This window comes from Bos taurus, chromosome 7, assembly GCF_002263795.3.
Source record: "Bos taurus isolate L1 Dominette 01449 registration number 42190680 breed Hereford chromosome 7, ARS-UCD2.0, whole genome shotgun sequence".
In the NCBI taxonomy this organism is placed as follows: domain Eukaryota; kingdom Metazoa; phylum Chordata; class Mammalia; order Artiodactyla; family Bovidae; genus Bos; species Bos taurus.
Genome location: NC_037334.1, coordinates 12,243,822 through 12,266,479, shown reverse-complemented (window position 1 = coordinate 12,266,479; position 22,658 = coordinate 12,243,822). Strand labels below are relative to the sequence as shown.

Here is a 22,658-nt window from a genome sequence, read left to right as displayed (position 1 = left end):
CTCTGGGTGTTAGCACAGTGCTGGGCACACAGGAAATTGGTTCCTGATTATAAGGAGAACCTGTCTGCAGGAGAAATCTGACCACCTTCAGCAGCTATGCCCAGCGGTGTTCCTGATTATGACCTGCCAGCCCCCTCATCACGAAACACTCTGGGGGCTGCTTCTAGAAAAGCAACCATCCAGAGAGTCTGAGGAATTTGGTTATAAATATATTTTAAAATTAACCTGCTGCCTGGGTGTCTGTATATATCTGTCTCTTACTCACACGTTCTTATATTTTTAATTGTGAGCTTTTCAGTCATCTTCCCTAAATCAAGGCCTCCTACCCTCCAGTTGCCCCACCCACGTCTGTCCCCTTACAACCCTGATTTAGACTCAAGCCAGTCCTCTGTCCCCTTGGCTGGACAGAGAGAGAGAGAGAGAACCAACAAAAACAAAAAACCCAGGATCCAGGAGTCCTGGTTTCTCTGCTCTCGGCTGATGTTTCCAAGGGGCCCTGCCCTGCATCTCTCCCTCCAGCATTTCCGCCCAGGTGTCGAGGCCAGGAGCAGAAATAGCTCTGTCTCAATTAACACCTTCTTCATTGGGGAAAGAAATAATTAGGACATCCCATATTGAGCAAACTTCACAAGCCCAGGAGAGAAGGAGATGGGAGGAGCAAGAAAAAAGGAAGCAAAAAAAAAAAAGAGCATCTTGAATAAACCTTCCTTACTGGGTTTTCCTGCCCTCTGGGAGGTCTGGGGAGAGGGTTGGGTTACCTGGGGGTCACCAGGAAGAGAAGGTGGATGGGAAGCCACTCCAGGACAGAATTATCTTCCCAATAAGGCAGGCCTGAAACCTCCTTCCCTTCTCACACAGGCTCCCCTGTCTCCATTCGCAGTTTCCTTGACCCACGACTAACACTGTCATTCAGCCCGTCCACAGCAAGGAGGCCCATGGTCCAAGTACTGAAATACAAGCTTCCCTCTTATTTGATTTCATTTGGTTCTTTGGCTTCAGAGAGCAAGTAGCCAGGTTTGCATAGCAGGAGACGTAGTCAAAGATGAATGCAGAAGCTATTAGGTCCCTGAGTATACGGATAGCTAGGGACACCGACTCGATGGACGTGAGTCTGAGTGAACTCCGGGAGTCAGTGATGGACAGGGAGGCCTGGCGTGCTGCGATTCATGGGGTCGCAAAGAGTCGGACACGACTGAGCGACTGAACTGAACTGAACTAAGGGACACCCAGGCTGTTTCACTGCTGTTTCAGAGACTAAGTCTGTGACTTCCGGTCTTCCTGGTTTTTTTCCTGAGTCATCCTCCCTGATCCTTTCTTGTTTATTGTTTAGTCTCTAGGTCACGTCCGACTCTTGTGATCCCATGAACTGTAGTCTGTCAGCCTCTTCTGTCCATGGGATTTCCCAGGCAAGAACACTGGAGTGGGTTGCCATTTCCTTCTCCAGGGGATCTTACAGGACCAGGGAATCTTACAGGACCAGGGATTAAAACCATGTCTCTGTATTGGCAGGGGTCTTCTTTAACACTTGAGCCACCAGGGAAGCCGCTAAGCTAAGGGGTTGACTGTGGCACAGTGTGGGGAGGGGAGGAGCCAAGATCCTGTTTGTGCTTGATGCTGATTGGCTGGTGCCAGGACTCCCAGTGGGATGTTTTAAGGCATCTTCTTGGGGAGACTAGGACGAGTCACCCTTAACTCTCCCTTCCTTCAGGGTAAGGAGGTTTCAGGCTTCTCTGGTGGCTCAGTGGTAAAGAATCCACCTGCCAATGCAGGAGACGCAGGCTCGATTCCTGGGTCAAGAAGACCCTCTGGATAAAGAAATGGCAACCTACTCCAGTATTCTTGCCTGGTAAATCCCATGGACTGAGGGGCCTGGCAGGCTACAGTCCATGTTATCACCAAGAGTTGGACACGACTTGGTAACTAAACAACAACAAGGAGGTTCAGAACTCAGCACATGCTAGGGTCTCGGGTCGCTGCAGGATAGCTAGGCAGAGGCTGTAGGCACTGCATTTGTATTCTGCTGTCTTTTGCCCCTACATGTTCCCACTGAAAATATCTTTGATGCCTTTACCTGCCCAGCGTTTGGGGCAGCCAGCTATGCCAGGGCATTAATGCCCATAAGGGGCTCAATCCCCGCCAATGTCGGACAGAATTTGGTGGATAAATACCCAGCTCCCTTGCCCCTCATGTGGGATGGGTCTAAGGCATGCAACCTACCCTGTTTCCCCTAGGTGCCCGATGGAGCTGAGGTCTGGTGACCTTGCCCAAGATGGTAACCTACTTGATAACGTTCCTAGATGTTACTAGATCCCCCCCGTCTCACTTTCTCACTCACCTGAAGGTGTTTCCTGGGATCACTTCCCCAATAAACCACTTACCCTGGGACAGCTTCTCAGGTACCCCAGTGTAACATCCCAGCAACAACCAACATCTCTGGGGCGGTTTCATCCCCTGCCTGCCTTAGCTTTGGGAAGATGTTCTCCCAGCTTCCAGGAGAACGAAGCAAAGCCCTGCAGATCTTGTCCAGGAGCTTGTCCCCAAGGGAGAAAAGAAAGGGGAGGAAGGCTGGGAAAAAAAAAAATCTATGATGCTGCTCGGACCTACCTGTGCCCTCTTCAAAGCAGGTGGTATGAAATTTTCCCATATAAAATTCTAACCCTATGATTGCAAAAATAAGGATTGCAAAAAATAGGAGGAGGCCGATCTGCAGCAGGGGGATCATTGCCTTCATGATCGACTTCAGGACGACTTGTAAACCTGGGGAGACACAGAGAGAGAGAGGCCCCAGAGGCCTGTGAGAAGGTACCCTGAAACGCCACCCCCAAGATGCCTCCTGAGGAAACTCAGAACACGCAGGATGCGGGAGATGGGACGGGGCAATGGTGAGGGAAGATGGACGGAAGACATAGAGGCTGCTCACTTTAATAACAGGAACAATCCTTCCTTATATTTTAAGCACTTTTTTTTTTTTTTTTTGGTTTTCTTTTGGCTGCACCATTTGGTTTGCGGGATCTTAGCTCCCTGGCCAGGGACTGAACCCAGGAACATGGCAGTGAAATCAGAGTTCCAACCACTGGAAATTCCCCACCTCTATTTTAAAAATATTTTTTAAAGTACTGGGCATAGGCTGTCCTGTTTGATGACTTTTGAGGCAAGTAAGAAGTGGAAATTCATAGCTTTCTGAGCCCTATTCCTGGGTGTTGCACAATTTTCATGCAGATCAGGGTGCCTTTTTCTAACCTTTTTCCACCAAGAGGGGGAGTCTTTTTCCTAATTCATACAATGCCATATGCATCAGTTGCAGCTCTATCTGGGAAAGCAGTCAACATCCTAGTTCCAACCCAAACCCAGATATTATTTCATTGGCTTTTAGCAACAACCCCATGAGGCAGGTACACGTGTAAAATCATCCCCATTTTACAGAGGTGGGAAGCAAAGCTCAGAGGATGTCATGCTTAAAATGAGGATTCAGCCTCAAGGTGTGAGAAATAACGGGGCCAGGATTTGAACCCAGGTTGGACTTGATGTCAAATCCCATGTCTGTAACCAACCTTTAGGAAAGTCTGTGTTAAAATGCTCCCAAGTGGATCAACAGTAAAGAATCTGCCTGCCAATGCAGGAGACACAGGTTTGATCCCTGGTCACAAAAGAGCTGGACATGACTAAACAACAACAAATTATGTGGTTAAAATGAGGATTTCTTGTTTTATGTCCTTGGATACTCTTCAGTGTCTCCCAGTTTATAGTCTATGAGAACTTGAATAGAATTCGTATCCTACTGTTGGGTGAAAACTATATAAATCTTAATTATGTTGAATTGGTTTATAGTACTTTTTGGGTCTACTATATCCTTCTACTTTTCTATATATTCATTCTATTAATCTTTGAGAGTTTAATATTGAAACTCCAACTAAGAATCTTAATTTACCAGGCTCTTCATCTGTAAATGGGGATGAGACTTAGCACCTCCCTCTCAGTTAAATGAGAGGGTTCATACCTAGCAAAGCCCTTGGCATATCATAGATGGTCATTAAACAGAGATTCTTATTAGTATTAGCTTTGGGATGGAACTTGATTTAACATGATGTAGGCATCTCTGGTCTCTTGAAGAAAAGACTCTTGAGAGTCCCTTGCACAGCAAGAAAATCAAGCCAGTCAATCTTAAAGGAAATCAACCCTGAATATTCATTGGAATGACTGATGCTGAAGCTCCAATACTTTGGCCACCTGATGCAAAGAGCCAACACATTGGAAAAGATAATACACAAAAAGCTCTTTCTGCCATGCCTGGTATGCAGTAGGCACTCAATAAATGGTAACCATCATTGCCACCAATATTAATCAGGCTGTGGGGGCAGACTGGCTAACTCCTAACTCTTCCATTCTCAGCCACATGATTTTGCTCAAATTATTCAGCTGCCCTGAGCCTCAGTTTTCTCCTCTGTAAAATGGAGATTTTGGTCCTATCAACTTCACAGGGTTGTGATCAACTTCACAGGGTTGTGATTATAGAATGGGGTCCTGGGTGTGCTTAGCATGGCTCCTAATAGAGAAGTGCTCAGTTAATGGGTGCTGTGGTGATGGGTGAGGCTCCTGGCTGGCTTTTAGGAACTCACCCAGACCTGCAGCCACATTCCTAGGGGTGGAGGTCCCTGAAGGGGCTTCCCCAAAGATAAGGCTGCCCTGACCCAGGCTAGGGAAGCATCTGAGGGCACCTATGAGACCTTCTTGCAGAAGGGAAATGGAGGGCTCCCAGGACCCCTGAGCAGACCTCTTGCCAGGGTTAGAAACTCACGCACTTGGGATTCCAGACACCAGCTTGAGCGGCCGCAGCACTCGAACTGCCCTCAGCGTCCTTAGGTCAAACTCCGTCCCAACTGTTGCCAAGATGCTGGAAGAAAGAAGCCAGAACAGAAGGCAGACGCTGGGTTTCAGGGTCAGAGAGGTGGGTGGAGGGTTCAATGCTGTGGTTTCTTTAAAATTTTTTAATTAGAGGATAATTGCTTTACAGTGTTGTGTTCGTTTCTGCTGTGGAACAATTGAGAATCAGCCATAATTATACATAGACTCAATTATACATATACAATTGATTGATCAAATCAATCAATCCTAAAGGAAATCAGTCCTGAATATTCACTGGAAGGACTGATGCTGAAGCTGAAGCTCCAATACTTTGGCCATCTGATGCAAATAACTTACTCATTGGAAAAGACCCTGATGCTGGGAAAGACGGAAGGCGGGAGGAGAAGGGGATGACAGAGAATGAGATGGTTGGATGGCATCACTGACTCGATGGACATGAGTTTGAGCAAGCTTCAGGAGTTGGTGATGGACAGGGAAGCCTGGCGTGCTGCATTCCATGGGGTTGCAAAGAGTCGCACACGACTGAGCGACTGAACTGACTGACTGATACATATATACATATATATGCATATATCCCCTCTTGAGCCTCTCTCCCTGCTCCCATTCCACTCCTCTAGGTCGTCACAGAGCGCCAGGTTGGTTTCTTGGCAGGGTGACCACAGGCTGGGTCTCAGTTTTGTCATATGTAAAACAGTGTTAATAGTACCTGCTTCACAGGATAAAAGATGATTTACAAGGACCCCAAATAGGTCTTAATACTCAATAAATGCTTCCCTTGTATGGCTCAGCTGGTAAAGAATCTGCCTGCAATGTGGGAGACCTGGGTTCGATCCCTGGGTTGGGAAGATCCCCGGAAGAAGGGAAAGGCTACCCATTCCAGTATTCTGGCCTGGAGAATTCCATGGACTGTATAGTCCATAAGGTTGCAAAGAGTCAGACACAACTGAGTGACTTTCACTTCCTTTCACTCAATACATGTTGGGCTGAGAAGAGAAATTTTCCCCATGGCACATGGTTGGGGTGATACTCGGTGTATTTCACAACCCAAGATCAGGATGGATTGTGGGGAAGCTTGGAGGCACCAGGGGAGTGACAGACCCTTTGGGCTCAGGTCACTTTACCAACCGGCAAGAAAGTAGCTTAGTACTAAGACCTATGCCTGCATGGGTTCAAATTCCAGCTCTACCATTTCCCAGCTGGGTGACTGTGGGTAAGTCACTTTTCCACTTCATGCCTCAGTTCTCCCTTTTGGATAACAAGGATAACAACAGTACTGAACCCTCAAAGGGATGTGAGGATGAAACAAATTAATACATGTGAAGTGGTAGGTGTTGTGCCTGGCACACAGGAAGTGTGTTAAGCTATTGGGAAATAAATGGAAAAAAAAACCACCCCAAAACCTCAAATAATGGGTGTGGCCCTGCTGGGGTGGACTAGCTGGCATCAGCCCCAGAGAGGGCTACAGACCCAAAGCCTCAGGGCAAAAAGTCACTCTTATAAATGCAAGTAAGAGTCATGGCAATAGGTGAGATGAGCCTTCTGCAGAAAGCCCCCTTCCCTCACCCCTTACATAAAGACCCTATCCTAAGACCTCACTTGTAAAAGTGTTTCTGGTGAGACAAGGGAGACCAGGGGTTCCACAGCCCTTCCTCAGCCCAAGGAACCCCCTAGACCTGTTTCCTAAATAAGATACGTAGTAGGGATGACCATGGCACCATGGCACAGAAAAGGTTGTCACTGGAACCTCAGATGATGAGCAAGGAATGTGGAAAAACAGAGGATTCTGTGGTTAAGAACGGGCTTCCCAGGTGGCACAGTGGGAAAGAATCTGCCTGCCAATGCAGGAGACACAGGTTGGATCCCTGGGTCAGGAAGATCCCCTTGAGTAGGAAATCTGCTCTAGTATGCTTGCCTGGAAAATTTCATGGACAGAGGAGCCTGGCAGGCTACAATCCATGGGGTTGTGAACCGTCAGAGGCTACTGAGCATGTACTGTGATTAACAGGATGGAGACCACAGAAGTAATTTGGGGGGTATCTTCATTCTTGTCCAGGAGTCTGAGTCTTACAACTTTGGCCTGTGAATAACCAGTATCTACATCTGTCTTTATTTATTGGTTGCGCATGCAGAAGGTAGGATCTTAGTTCCCTGACTAGGGACTGACCCATGCTCCCTGCAGTGGAAGTGTGGAGTCTTAACCATTGGACCACCAGGGAAGTCCCTCTTTGTCTTTTTTTTTTAAATTTTTATTGTATATTGGAGTATAAATGATTTACAACTCTGTGTCAGTTTCAGGTGGACAGCAAAGTGATTCAGTTATACATACACATACAACCATTCTTTTTCAAATTCTTTTCCTATATAGATTACTTAACAAAATATTGAGAAGAGTTCTCTGTGCTATACGGTAGGTCCTTGTTGATGATTTATTTTATATATAAATATAAATATATTATTTTATATATAGTAATAGTACATCTCTTTGTCTTTGAGACCATCAGTATCTGCATCTATTAACAACCTGTATTGGCACCTGTATTAATAAACTGTATTGGCCCGCTTTTGTCTCAGGACTTTCTCTGAAGCTAAGACAGACCCAGGCAGTGAATTCCCCTGTGAGAGCAGCCCTCCACCAAAGATCGCTGGGAAGAGGTGGATGAATTCCTCAGGTCCCTCGCCCCCTCCTTCCAGATTGCTCTGAGGTGTGAGTTTCATACAGGCTCCCAGAGAGGTTGAGCCCAGCTGCCTCTCCAGGGTAACCTGCTCAACTCCTCATTCTTCCCTGTCTCCCCACCCTTGTCCCCCACCCATATTTCCTGGAGTCACTTCCCAGATGAACTACTTGGACCCAAATTCTTGTCTCAGGGTCAATGTGGGGGCACTCCAAACTAAGACAGGAGTATTCCCAGCTCTTTCCCAACTACTCCTAGGACAGAAAGTTAAAGTGCTAGTCGCACAGTTGTGTCGGACACTTTGTGACCCCACGGACTGTAGCCTATCAGGCTCCTCTGCCATGGGATTCTCCAGGCAAGAATACTAGAGTGGGGAGCCACCCGCCATTCCGTTCTCCAGGGGATCTTCCTGACGCAGGAATTGATCTCGGGTCTCCTGCACTAAGAGTAGCTCTTTACCACCAGAGACACCATTCCCAGGACAGAGATGCGTCTATTAGATTGGGCTAACCTCCTCTTCCACCATCATCAAATGTACATCTAAACACATCGTATGTCCTGGGCAAAGCAATACTTGAGGCGCTCCCTGCTTTGTAGGGCTGATGCAGGAGAAAAACAGTTTCATCAAAAAATGCACAGAAAGATTGAATCCATTGGGGGTGTGATGCATTCTTAGAGACAGCAGGTGAAAAAAACAGCTCTGAGGGTACACAGCAGGTAGTGTTAACTCATCTGGGACCCCGGGAGATTCCCGTTTCAAGCTGAGGATTCATGGATGAGCAGGTGGAATCTGATCAGTGGGGGAAGAACTTTCTAGGCTGAGGAAATGGCTGAGACAGACAGCCTGGGGTGGGAAGGCAAATTCAAGGAAGGAAATGGCGCATGGTGGGGATTTGGGTGATGCCATGAAGCTGAAGTGTAGGTGAGGGCCTTGCCAAGCAACCCCAAGGAAATTTTCATTCATTTAATTATATATTTTTTCTATTCCTCTCCCAATTTTCATTTGGATTTCTCAAACTCCATCCTGTAGATCACCAGTCTATTTTACTTTCTTCTTTCTCAGCAGGTAAAAGCCATTGTTAAGGGTGTGTGTGTGTGTGTGTGTGTGCGTGTGCGTGTGTGCTCATTCAGTCGTGTCCTACTCTTCGCGATCCCATGGACTGTAGCTGCCAGGTTCCTCTGTCCATGGGATTTTTCAGGCAAGAATACTAGAGTGGGTTGTTATTTCCTCCTCCAGGGGATCTTCCCCACCCACAGATCAAATCCATGTCTCCTGAGCTGGCAGGCGGATTCTTTACCACGGAGCCACCTGGACAAGCATTCCCTGAGTTTTCATTCACTGACTTCACAAACATTAACTGAGCATCTACAGTGTGCCAGGTCTTGGGGACACGAGTCATAGGAATCCCTATCTGTGTGTGGGAGGCTGAGAATAAACCCCGTAAATGTGCCAGATGTCAGGGCGATGAGTACAAGGAAGAAAAGCAGGGCAGGGAAGAGGGCGTGCTGGCAAAGTGGGGCAGGATGAGGGGAGCGATGACACCCATTTCAATTAGTAAAGGCCAACTGCTCTTTCCCGCCTGGCTGGGTAGTAGTTCAGTGTTAAAGGTGTTCAGACCAGCATCGCCCAGTAGAACTTCAAGAAGAGCTGTATGTTGGACATAGCGAACAGACTGGTGGTTGCCAAGGGGGGCATGTTGGGGGAAGGATGGAGTGGGAGGTTGGGGTTAGCACATGTAAGCTTTTATATATAGAATGAATAAACACTCTCTATATAGCATAGAGAACTCTTCAATATCCTATGGTAAACCGTAATGAAAAAGCACATAGAAAAGAGAATTATATATATGTATGACTAAATCACTTTGGTGTACAGCAGAAATTAACACAACATTGTAAATCAATTATACTTCAATAAGAAAAGAAAAAAGGAAAAAAAAGGAAGAACTATGTGTGAAATTTAAAATTTGCCAACAGCTACATTAAAAGCCCAAAGAAACAGATGACATTAATTTTAATAATATACTTTATTCAACCGGGTATATCTGAAGTATTGGGCTTCCCAGGTGGCTCAGTGGTAAAGATTTGCCTGCCAAGCAGAAGACATGGGTTCAATCCTGGGGTCAGGAAGATCCCCTGGCAAAGGAAATGGCAATCCAATCCAGTATTCTTGCCTGGGAAATCCCATGGACAGAGGAGCCTGGTGGGCTATATTCCATGGGGTCACAAAGAGTCGGACACGACTCAGTGACTAAATAACAACATCTGAAGTATTATGATTTAAATAGGCAATCACTATGAAAGATTACTCATAAGACATTTTGTATATTCTTTCCTTTAGACTTTAAGTCTTTGAAATCTGGTTAGCATATTCTACACATAGGGTACATCTCAACTCAGGTGTATGATGGCTACACGCGGCCAGTGCTGAGTGTACCTTGTAGGTCAGGTCCAGAGAAAGAGTCAGTGGGGAAGAGATGTGACGTGAGCTACAGGAATATGTTAGAGGAAAACTCTAGGCAGAAAGACAGCCAGTGCAAAGGTCCTGAGGCAGGACCACGCCTGGTACACTTGAGGAATGTCAAGGAGGCCACACAGCTGAGTGAACCAGGGTGTCAGCGGGAGGAAATGAGGGCAGGGAGGTGATGGGGCAGTGTGCAGGAGTCTGTGGGCCATGGTGAGGACTTGGACTTTTGTTCTGAGTAAAGCAGGAGCCAAGGAAGGTTCTGAGCATTGCAGAGACATGATCTGACTTACATACTAAAATAAGATCCCTCTGGGGGTCCAGACCAGAAACTGGGAGGTTGGAAGTGAGCGGAGATGACCACAGTGGTCCAGGTGAGAGATGATGGGTTTAGATCTAGTTGTGCTGGACACAAGGGTAACACTGAGATGAACTCAGCCTTGCCCTTAGATGACCACGCAAGTAAGTGGATGACAGAGTCAAGTACAAGTCCTTCTGGCCTCAGGGCTGTCGGAGGCAGGAAGGAGGAGGAAATGAATACAGACAGGAGGGCGGGGGACAGTGTGATTGTGGAGCCCAAGTCTGAAAATGCAGCAAAGCACAAGATCTTAACAAAACCTTAGACCTGGAGTTAAACCCTGACCCTGCTCCTCTCATTACCTAGCCTTTGCGCTAACTTCTCTGAGCCTCTGAAATGCAGCGAATCTGACTTCCCTCCTGCCCAGTGCTATCCTAGTGGGCACCCAAGATGGACTATCTCCTGTGCCCCTCCCTGGAAGGATGACAGGGAATTAGGAGCAGAATGGGAGGAGGGAGAGGCTTCTCAGACTGAGAATGCCCTATAGAGGCAGAAAACTTCCCTCAGGAAACATGATGGGAGGGGGGTGGGAAATCGGGGTGGGCTGGACCACTGGAGGCTGTGAACTGGAGGCGGAGGAGGTGGGTCCTGCTGTGTGGACAGTGGGAGTCATGTGAGGTTTCGGAGCAGGGAAGGGATGTGATTAGGGCTGGCGTCAGGAAGACAAGCCTGACAGCTGAAAGGACAGATTGGTGGTGATGGAGGCAGGAGTTAGAAGGCAGCCGCAAGAGCAGACCAGCGTAATGAGGACTAGAACTAGGACAAAGGCAGTGGGAGTACAAAGGAGGCCCCAATTTATATATAGCTGCCACAGATCACTGTGCACCAGGAAACTTGCCTGGGCTCACCAAGTGCTCCCTGCGTCCAAGCCATCATTAGGAGGAGTCCCATTTTACAGACGAGGAAACGGAAGCCCAGAGAAGTTACAAAGGCACAGAGGTCCATGCTGCCAAGAGAGAATGTGAACCCAGGACCCCAGGACGCCAGAACCCCAGTTTTCCACCTCACATGGCTTGTTGGATGGGGTGGGTGCAGTGGTGGGAAAGAAAAGGAAGGGAAGAATGGCTTTCTGGTTATAAATGGACCACCAAGTGATGATCATTCAATTATTCACAAGGCTTTGTGGAGTACCTGCTATGCACCAGCCACTCAGGGAGGAGGACCTCAGGATGCCACCATGAGCAGAGTGACAATGGATCACTTTGGGACAATGGGACGACACATGGCGTGTCGTGCTGCGGAAAACAGTATGGCGGCCACCAGTGCTCCCAATGGAAGGATGGAGTGTGTGGTGGCAAAGAGGAATTAAGACCGGGCCACCTGAAGGATGGAATTATCAACTGAGACGGGGAAGATGCAGGAAGGGGGAGGTTTGAAGGAAGATCAAAAGCTGGGTTGTGACATTGGGACTGACATATACACACTACTCGGTATAAAATAGATAACTATTGAGAAAGTCCTGTATAGCACAGAGAACTCTACTCAAGAGTTCCATGGTGACAAAGTGGGGAGATATATATAGAGAGAGCTGATTCACTTTGCTGTACAGCAGAAATTAACACAACATTGTACAGAAACTAAATTCCAATAAAAAGTGGGGAAAGAGCTGGATGGTGGACACACTGAGTTTGGGAAGCCAGATGTCTGTAATTCCCTCATTAAAATCTTCCAGTGGCTACCATCAGGCTTAGAATAAACCCAGGTTATACCATGACCACAAGACCTTGCCTGACTTGATTTCCCCTGACCACCATTTCTGTACTGCAGCCACTTTGGCTTTCTGTTCTTCCAACGGGAAAATCTCCTTTCTACCATGCAATCATATGACGGCCATCTCTTTTCCTGCTAACACTTGCCTTCAACTCTCTCCCTCCTTGTCTAGTTGGCCCTCTGCAAATCTTTCAGGCTGCAGTTCAAATTTTTCTTCTCAAAGAGGATTTTCATGTCCCCTTCTAGATAATGAGAACTCTCTGGGATTATATTGCTTATTAAATTGCATTTATTATTTTGGGCTTCCCAGGTAAAGGATCCACCTGCCAAGCAGGAGATGCAGTTTTGATCCCTGGGTCGGGAAGATCCCCTGGAGAGGGAAACAGCAACCCACTCCAGTATTCTTGCCCGGGAAATCCCATGAACAGAGGAGCCTGGTGGGCTATAGTCCATGGGGTCGCAAAAGAATTGGACACGACTTAGCACCTAAACAACAACATGTAAATGTTTGCTATCATCATCATTTAAATTTTTATTACTTGCCCCTAAGTCATACCAGAATTGACTGATGAAGGAACCAGCATTCATTAAGTTTATTCTCTTTGCCAGGTTATATGCTTGTGGCTTTAAATACTGAGGTCTCATTTTATGCCTCAGTATCTTTACCAGGTGGGTGTTCTGCTGCTGCTGCTGCTAAGTCGCTTCAGTCGTGTCCGACTCTGTGCAACCCGATAGACAGCAGCCCACCAGCCTCCCCCGTCCCTGGGATTCTCCAGGCAAGAACGGTGCAGTGGGTTGCCATTTCCTTCTCCAATGCATGAAAGTGAAAAGTGAAAGTGAAGTCACTCAGTCGTGTCTGACTCTTCACGACCCCATGGATTGCAGCCTACCAGGCTCCTCTGCCCATGGGATTTTCCAGCCAAGAGTACTAGAGTGGGGTGCCATCACCTTCTCGGAGGTGAGTGTTCTACACTTAGTTAATTGACAGGGGAACTGAGACTCTGAGGGGTTAAGTACTTGCCCACAATCACACAGCTAACATGTGGTACCTGTAACCCGAGTCTGGCTTGGCTGCCTCCACTGTGCTGCCCCTGGTTAATTCCCCCACCCCACTTACCCTCTCCCAGGATCTCAGCCAAGTTTATGTCTCTGTCAACCCAAGTATAGGAAGGATCTAGATTTTTCTCTAGCTCCCTGGAAGTCAGAATGTCAATAAATATTTGCAAAGGAGCAACTACTTTGTGCCAGGTGGGTGAGGAGGGGAACATGTGCAAAGGCCTTGGGGCTGGAGAGAATGTACGGAGAACAGCGGGGTTACCAGATGAGGGGCAGGGGCAGAGGACAGGAGAATACGAGAAGAAGATATTAGCGTGGCTAGAAAACAGGGGAGAGGATGGAGGCCTCATTGACCTCACCCACCCGACCTTATTCAGAGGAAGCACCTGCCCACACTATGCACAAGGGCCAAGACATAGAAGCAACCTTATTAAATGTCCATTGGCAGACGTATGGATAAAGGAGATGTGGTCCATATATACCATGGATTATTACTCAGTCATAAAAAAGAATGAAATGATTCCATTTACGGAAACACCGATGAACCTAGAGATTGTCATACTAAGTGAATTAAGCCGGAAAGACAAATATCATATATCGCTTATATGTGGAATCTAAAAAAATGATGCAAATGAACTTATTTACAAAACAAAAATCGACCCACCAACATAGAAAACAAACATGGTTACCAAAGGGGTCGGGGGGGAGGGATACATTAGGAATTTGAGATTAACATATACACACTACCATACATAGAACAGATAACCAACAAGGGCCTCCTGTGCAGCACAAAGGACTACACTCAGTGTTTTATGTGTGTGTGTTAGTGTCAGTCGCTCAGTCGTGCCTGATTCTTTGCGACCCCATGAACTGCAGCCCACCAGGCCCTGATGTCCATGAGATTTTCCAGGCCAAGGATACTGGAGTGGATTGCCATTAACCTCTAAATAAAAAGAATCTGAAAAAGAATATACATACATACATATATATGTATGACTGAATCACCTTGCTGTATACTTGAAACACAACATCATGAATCAATTATACTTTTATAATATTTTTAAAATCTTGACATACAGAACAAACATATGGATATCAAAGAAGGAAGTGAGGGTGGAATGGATTGGGAAATTGGGATTGACATGTATACACTGCTGCTGCTGCTGCTAAGTCGCTTCAGTCGTGTCCGACTCTGTGCGACCCCATAGACGGCAGCCCACCAGGCTCCCCTGTCCCTGGGATTCTCCAGGTAAGAACACTGGAGCAGGTTGCCATTTCCTTCTCCACATGTATACACTACTATGTATAAAATAGATAACTAATGTGAGTGTGTGCTAAGTCACTTCAGTTGTGTCTGACTTTGCAACCCTATGGACTGTGGCCCACCAGGCTCCTCTGTCCATGGGATTCTCCAGGCAAGAATACTGGGGTGGGTTGCCATGCCCTTCTCCAGGGGATTTTCCTGACCCAGGATTGAACCCACCTCTCTTAGGTCTCCCGCATTGGCAGGCGAGTTCTTTACTGCTAGAGCCACCTGGGAAGCCTAACTAATGAGAACCTACTGTATAGCACAGAACTCTACTCAATGCTATGTGGTGACCTAAATGAAAAGGAAATCCAGGGAAGACGGGAGATATGTATATGTATAGCTGATTCAAGGCTGTGGTTTTTCCAGTGGTCATGTATGGATGTGAGAGTTGGACTATAAAGAAGGCTGAGCGCAGAATTGATGCTTTTGAACTGTGGTGTTGGAGAAGACTTGAGAGTCCCTTGGACTGCAAGGAGATCCAGCCAGTCCATCCTAAAGGAGATCAGTCCTGGGTGTTCATTGGAAGGACTGATGTTGAAGCTGAAACTCCAATATTTTGGCCGCCTGATGCGAAGAGCTGACTCATTTGAAAAGACCCTGATGCTGGGAAAGATTGAGGGCAGGAGGAGAAGGGGACTATAGAGGATGTGATGGTTAGATGGCATCACTGACTCAATGGACATGGGTTTGGGTGGACTCCGGGAGTTGGTGATGGACAGGGAGGCCTGGCGTGCTGTGGTTCACGGGGTCACAAAGAGTCAGACACGACTGAGTGACCTAACTGAACTGAATAGCTGATTCACTCTGTTGGACAGCAGAAAATGACATTGCAAAGCAACTATACTCCAGTAAAAAAGAAAAACCCATGCAGATAAAAGAAAATATTAAAATAAACAGACTTCCTTTATGCAAAATAAAGAAGCATCTGCCCCGCAGATCCATTCCAATCCTTCTGAGATAAGTATTAGGAGCATAACTGCTTCCCCTGCGTCTATATTCTTGCTATTGGTAGATTTTGCAAATCTTCTTCAAGTTTATTCTTATATCACCTGGCTTTTAGCTTCTCTTGGAAAAACTATTCCTAAAATTCCTTTTCTAAACCCTCAAATGCAGAGTCAAGATTTGGTCTGTGCAATGCACCTTTCTCGTTCACTTGTTCATTCATTCATCCTTTTCATCCCCACATTTTACTTTCATTCCCCACCCCCCCAGAGAAAACTGATATGTTTAATCTGGTCTAATTGGAGTGCATTCTTGTAAAACATGCGCTTTATTTTGAACGCATGTATTTTAAGTTTACATCAATGGCAACTGTCAGGACTATTCTCTTGTTTTCTCTTTTCACCCAGAACAGCAGACGTGCAGTTTGGGGTTCTCGCTGGGCCCGGGAGCTGCCGAAGTGCACCCGTCACATCCCACCTGCCCGTCCCCCAGGCACAGCCACCAGGTGGTCTTCAGCTCATCCTCCACAGATGGTGCTGGAGCGAAAAACCTCATACCCACTCCTTATAAAACCAATAAAAGTCTCACGGAGACTTATGTGCCTGAGAGCATAACTGCCCCTGGGTCTGGACTTAAGTGGACCAACGACCGCTGATCATCCTCTGCAGTGGCCGCTCAGGCCACGCCCCCATGAGGGGGAGGAGCTTCCTCTGTCACCACAACAGGCTGACCCTTCCCTTAACCACCTTTCTAATTTTTTCCACTCAAAGAGCCATACAGAGACACTCACTGTTTTAATTTTCATCTTTCTGATTACAAGTGGTTTTGAATTCCATGTCATCTACTGATTAGCTTTTCAGACTTTTATTCCCTAAACTGATCACATTTTTTGCCTGCTTTCCTCTTGGGGTTGCTGTGCTATTTTTGTTTTTCGTTATTATTATTATTTGTATTTTTATTGAAGTTGCGTTGATTCACAATGTTGTCTTAATTTCTGCTGTAGACCAAAGTGATTCAGTTAAACATAAATATATACATTCTTTTTTGTATTCTTTTCCATTTTGGTTTTTTTACAGGATATTAAATATAGTTCCCTGTGCTATACAGTAGGACCTTGTCCTTTACCCACTCTATGTATAATAGTTTGCATCTTCTGGTCCCAAACTCCCAATCCAACCCTCCCCTGACTCCTCCTTAGCAGGCTTAGCAGGGCTGCTGTGTTATTGTGGTTGAAAATTCCCCCCATGGGCTTCCCAGGTGGCTCAGAGGTAAAGAATCTGCCTGCCAATGCAGGAGACTGGGTTGGATTCCTGGGTTGGGAAGATCCCCTGGAAAACAAATGGCAACCCACTCCAGTACTCTTGCCTGGGAAATCCCATGAACAGAGAAGCCTGATGGGCTAGAGTCCGTGGGGTCACAAAAGAGTCAGTCGTAACTTAGTGACTAAACAACATTTCCCTCCTATAGTGTTGATTGACACTGGCCAGTATGGTAGCCACTGGCTGCATGTGGCTATTGAGCTCTTGAAATGTGGCCATTATGACTAAGGAACTGAGTTTTAAATTGTATTTACTTTCAATTCATTTCCATTAAAAATAGTCACATGTCATAGAGAACAGATTTGTGACTGCCTCGTGAAAAAGTTGGCTTAAAGCTCAACATTCAGAAAACGAAGATCATGGCATCCGGTCCCATCACTTCGTGGCAAATAGATGGGGAAACAGGGGAAACAGTGTCAGACTTTTTTTGGGCTCCAAAAGCACTGTAGATGGTGACTGCAGCCATGAAATTAAAAGACGCTTACTCCTTGGAAGGAAAGTTATGACTAACCTAGATAGCATATTCAAAAGCAGAGACATTACTTTGCCAACAAAGGTCTGTTTAGTCAAGGCTATGGTTTTTCCTGTGGTCATGTATGGATGTGAGAGTTGGACTGTGAAGAAGGCTGAGTGCCGAAGAATTGATGCTTTTGAACTGTGGTGTTGGAGAAGACTCTTGAGAGTCCCTTGGACTGCAAGGAGATCCAACCAGTCCATTCTGAAGGACATCAGCCCTGGGATTTCTTTGGAAGGAATGATGCTAAAGCTGAAACTCCAGGACTTTGGCCACCTCATGCGAAGAGTTGACTCATTGGAAAAGACTCTGATGCTGGGAGGGATTGGGGGCAGGAGGAGAAGGGGACGACAGAGGATGAGATGGCTGGATGGCATCACTGACTCGATGGATGTGAGTGTGAGTGAACTCCAGGAGTTGGTGATGGACAGGGAGGCCTGGCATGCTGGGATTCATGGGGTCGCAAAGATTCGGACACGACTGAGTGACTGAACTGACTGACTGACTGAGGGCGAGTGGGGATAGGGAGGGATGGATAAGAAGTTTGGGACTAGCAAGTGCAAGCTATTGCATATAGAATGAATAAATGAGGTCCTGCTGTATAGCAAAGGGAACTATATTCACTATCCTGTAATAAACCATAATGGAAAAGAAAAAAATGTTTTAAGTAGTTGCATGTGCCTAGGGACTATCATACCAGACAGCTGTTAGCTATTAATTGCTGATCAGTTTTTTCCTATCATCGTATGCACTATTTACAAACACTACTTTAGTTCTTAACACATGTCAGGTTTTTTTTTTTTTTCCCTTGAGGGAGTAAGAGACTCAATTTTATTTTATTATTAAATTCATAAAACAAGCATTACATTTTATCAGATGTTTTCGGGGCAAAGCAGTATAAAATATATCACTGAGATAACCTTTATTCTGTAATCAATTACATGGACTGTTTTCTTAAGTCTTAACTGAACTTGTTACAATACTGCTTCTGTTTTATGGCCACAAGGGATGTGGGATCTTAGTTCCCTGACTAGGGATAAAACCCACACCCCCTGCATTGGAAGACTAAATCTCAGCCACTGGACCATCAGGGAAGTCCCTATTCTGTAATTATTTAAAAGTCTACAAAAATACTTTATTTAAATATGGCTCTGACAGAATCATCTTAAAACAACATAATTTTAAAAAACTGAGCATACACATTTAGGGTCAAAATAATGTTAATTACAATTTATTTGAAACAACCCAATCAAAAAGTGGGCAGGACCTAAACAGACATTTCTCCAAAGAAGAGACATAGATGGCTAGTAAACAGATGAAAAGATGCTCAATATCGCTCATTATTAGAGAAAAGCAAATCAAAACTACAATGAGGGATCATCTCACACGGGTCAGAATGGCCATCATCAAAAATTCTACAAACAATAAATGCTGGAGAGGGTGTGGAGAAAAGGGAACCCTCTTACATTGTTGATGGGAATGCAAACTGATACAACCACTATGGAGAACAGTGTGGAGATTCTTTCTAGGAATAAAACTACCATATGACCCAGCAATCCCACTACTGGGCATATACCCTGAGGAAATCAGAACTGAAAAAGACACATGTATCCCAGTGTTCACTGTAGCAGTATTCACAACAACTAGGACATGGAAGCAACCTAGATGTCCATTGGCAGATGAACAGATAAGGAAGTTGTGGTGCATATATACAATGGAATATTACTCAGCTATAAAAAGGAACACATTTGAATCAGTTCTAATGAGGTGGATGAACCTAGAGCCTATTATACAAAGTGAAGTAGGTCAGACAGAGAAAGACAAACACCATATATTAATGCATATACACAGAACTAGAAAGATGGTACTGATGATCCTACGTGCAGGGAAGCAAGGGAGACACAGACACAAAGAACAGACTTTTGGACACAGTGGGGGAAGGAGCGGGTGGGCTGATTTGAGAGAGGAGCACTGAAACATATACATCACCATATGTAAAGCAGATCGCCAGTGGGAGTTTGATGTGATGTGTGTGATTCAGGGAGCCCAAAGCCAGTGCTGTTGACAACCTGGAGGGATGGGGTGGGGAGGGAGGTGGGTTCAGCAGGGAGGGGACACATGTCTGCCTACGGCCAATTCATGCTGATGTATGCTAAAAACCATCACAATATTGTAAAGTGTCAGTCACTCAGTTGTGTCTGACTCTTTGTGACCCCAAGGACTAGCTCGCCAGGCTCATCTGTTCATGGAATTCTCCAGGCAGAAATACTGGAGTGGTTAGCCATTCTCTTCTCCAGGGGATCTTTCCAACTCAGGGATTGAACCTGGGTCTCCTGAATCGCAGGCAGATATTTTACTATCTGATTTATTTATTTATTTACTTTCCCACCAGGGAAGCCACCGTAAAGGAACTATCCTTCAATTAAAATAAATAAATTAATTAGTTAAAAATGTGTTTGATAAACAACAAGGATTTACTGTATAGGACAGGGAACTATACTCAAGATCTTGTAATAAACTGTAGTAGAAAATAATTGAAAAAAAGAATATAGATATATACCATATCAGTTCAGTTCAGTCGCTCAGTCGTGTCCGACTCTTTGTAACCAAATCACTATGTTGTACACCCCAAACCAACACAGCACTATAAATGAACTCCACCCCAACAAAAAATGTTTGCATTTATTTGTGACCTAAAGTAACATGTACACTGTCACTTAATCTTAAATGTTTAAGAATCCAAGAAAGAAGAAAACAGCACTGTCATTTCTCATTAATTCACTTAGCATTTAAGAACCTAGCAACATGGTTTACACCATGAGTCAAGAAATCCTTTTGGCAATAAATTAAATTATTACAAAAAGACAGCATACGGTTACTATATTTCAACTACACTTGAGTTCAGGTGTTATTTTAAATGATTGTAAGGGACTTCCCTGGTGATCCAGTGGTTAAGAATCTGCCTTCCAATGCGGGGGACACAGATTGGATCCCTGGCCAGGGAACTAAGATCTCACATGTTGTGGGGCAACTAAGCCCGTGCTCCACAAGACAAGCCCCTGCACCACAATGGAGACCCAGTACAGCCAAAATAAAAATAAAATAAAATTTACATAAAGAAATATGATTATAAATATTAATTTATTTCTGACTCCTAACACCCTGTTAGTTGATGCTATTCTTCCCGTTTTATTGATGAGAAAACTGAGGCACAGAGAGGTGAAGTAACTCGCTCAAGGATTCGCAGGACATGGTACAGCCAGGATCCGGATCTGGGAACCAAACCGCCCCCATCTCAGTTTTCATATAATCAAGTTTTTGTTCGTGGTGGTGGTGGTGGTTTGTTTTTGCCTTAGAGTTTTGGTTTTTAAATTTAAGAAGTCCTTCCCCCTCTCCTGGGGTTGCACAGATATCCTCCTGCCTTTTCTCCCTTCATGTGAAGTTCTTACCACTCATCCAAGGTCCTCTCAAGGGCCTTGACCTTTGCATGGAACAGTTCTTTCTCTTATTTGTCTTCTAAAGCAGAAGACGGCACAAAAGGACACGTTGCTATTTTGGGTGATTCCTGAAGCTGTATTAAAGTGCAGTGTTTTCTTAAATAAAAAGGAGAAGGTGCAGGTGGAAAAAAATCCCAGAAGGTGTGAGGTAAGTGATTTCTAGAAAAGACAAGACCCCTGAGAGGGCCGCATCTGTGGGGAACAAGAGAGAGATGGCCATTGAGTGAAGGTCGGCTTGAGGGGCATTACTGCATTACCTTGCTGATTGCAAGGCTGAAGGAAGCAATGGAAGGGAAATCTCTCCTTGAGAGACTGGGATAAGAAGACGTGGGAAGCTAGTGTGGTGACCACCTGAGGGGGGTGGAGACAGAGTATTCTTCTAAGTAGAGGAGATTTGTCCAAGTTTGCAAGAGAAGGGCATTGTGTCCCTGGAGAAGGAGAGCCTGAAGGTCCGAACGAGACATCTGATGGAGCAAAGCTCTTGAGAAAATGGATAACCACGTTTTCAATTGAATTCCCAGACATTCAGTGGGCACCTCCCACGGGAGAGGCACTCAAGGAGCAAAACAAAAACAAAAGCTAAGCTCTCGCCAGCAGCTTGTGGGAATTGCAACTGGTTCCACCACTTGGGAAAATTGTTAGGTGGTTTCTGCCCAAAGCTAAACAGATTCTGCCCCATGACCCAGAAATTCCACCCAGGAATACCTCCCAGAGAAATGGGAGCTGTGGTCACCAAATGACAAGCAGGAATGTCAACAGCACTTTTCTCTGTCACAGCCTCAAAGTGGAAAGTATCCAAACGCCCTTCACCAGTGCAGTAGACAAACATAGCCATGAGGATGAATGACTTACAACCTTACAACCACAAGTCACAACATGGATGGATCTCACACACACAAACAAGGTCAAGAGAAAGAAACCAATAAGAGCAAGATGCATAACCCTATGTATTTACAACACAAGAATAAGCAAGACTAGGGAATTCCCTGGTGGTCCAGTAGTTAGGACGCTGTGCTTCCACTGCAGGGAGCATGGGTTTTATCCCTGGTCAGAGAGCTAAGATCAAGAGCAAGCCATGTGGCACAGCTAAGCCCCAAACGCCCAAGACAACCAACCAACCAAACAAACAAAAAGAATAAGACTAATATATTCTGTTCCATGTCAGGAAGGGGTTTCTGGTGATTGGAGGTGAACAAGAGCGTTTCTAAAACCACTTGATGGGTGAATTCTGTCTCCTGTTGAGACCTTGACTGATAAATGGTGGGAATGGCTGACCTGAGAAGCCCGGAGTTTCTTTTTTTTAAATTTTATTTTATTTTTAAACTTTACAATGTTGTATTGGTTTTGCCAAATATCGAAATGAATCCGCCACAGGTATACCCGCGTTCCCCATCCTGAACCCTCCTCCCTCCTCCCTCCCCTACCCTCCCTCTGGGTCGTCCCAGTGCACCAGCCCCAAGCATCCAGTACCGTGCATCGAACCTGGACTGGCGACTCGTTTCATACATGATATTATACATGTTTCAATGCCATTCTCCCAAATCTCCCCACCCTCTCCCTCTCCCACAGAGTCCATAAGACTGATCTATACATCAGTGTCTCTTTTGCTGTCTCGTACACAGGGTTATTGTTACCATCTTTCTAAATGCCATATATATGCGTTAGTATACTGTATTGGTGTTTTTCTTTCTGGCTTACTTCACTCTGTATAATAGGTTCCAGTTTCATCCATCTCATTAGAACTGATTCAAATGTATTCTTTTTAATGGCTGAGTAATATACCATTGTGTATATGTACCACAGCTTTCTTATCCATTCATCTGCTGATGGGCATCTAGGTTGCTTCCATGTCCTGGCTATTATAAACAGTGCTGCGATGAACATTGGGGTACACGTGTCTCTTTCCCTTCTGGTTTCCTCAGTGTGTATGCCCAGCAGTGGGATTGCTGGATCA

General features: G+C 45.5%; 1 protein-coding gene across 7 annotated transcripts in view; it reads right to left on the bottom strand.

Moving 5' to 3' along the window:
* Window positions 1-22,658, bottom strand: part of CACNA1A (calcium voltage-gated channel subunit alpha1 A) — a 253,311-nt gene that overhangs the window by 130,837 nt on the left and 99,816 nt on the right. For all 7 annotated transcript variants that reach the window (XM_024993853.2, NM_001075129.1, XM_059887937.1 and 4 more), the window contains 2 exon segments: window positions 4,800-4,891; window positions 2,605-2,757 (listed from right to left, as the gene is read on the bottom strand). In XM_024993853.2, coding sequence (XP_024849621.1) covers window positions 2,605-2,757; window positions 4,800-4,891 — 245 coding nt within the window.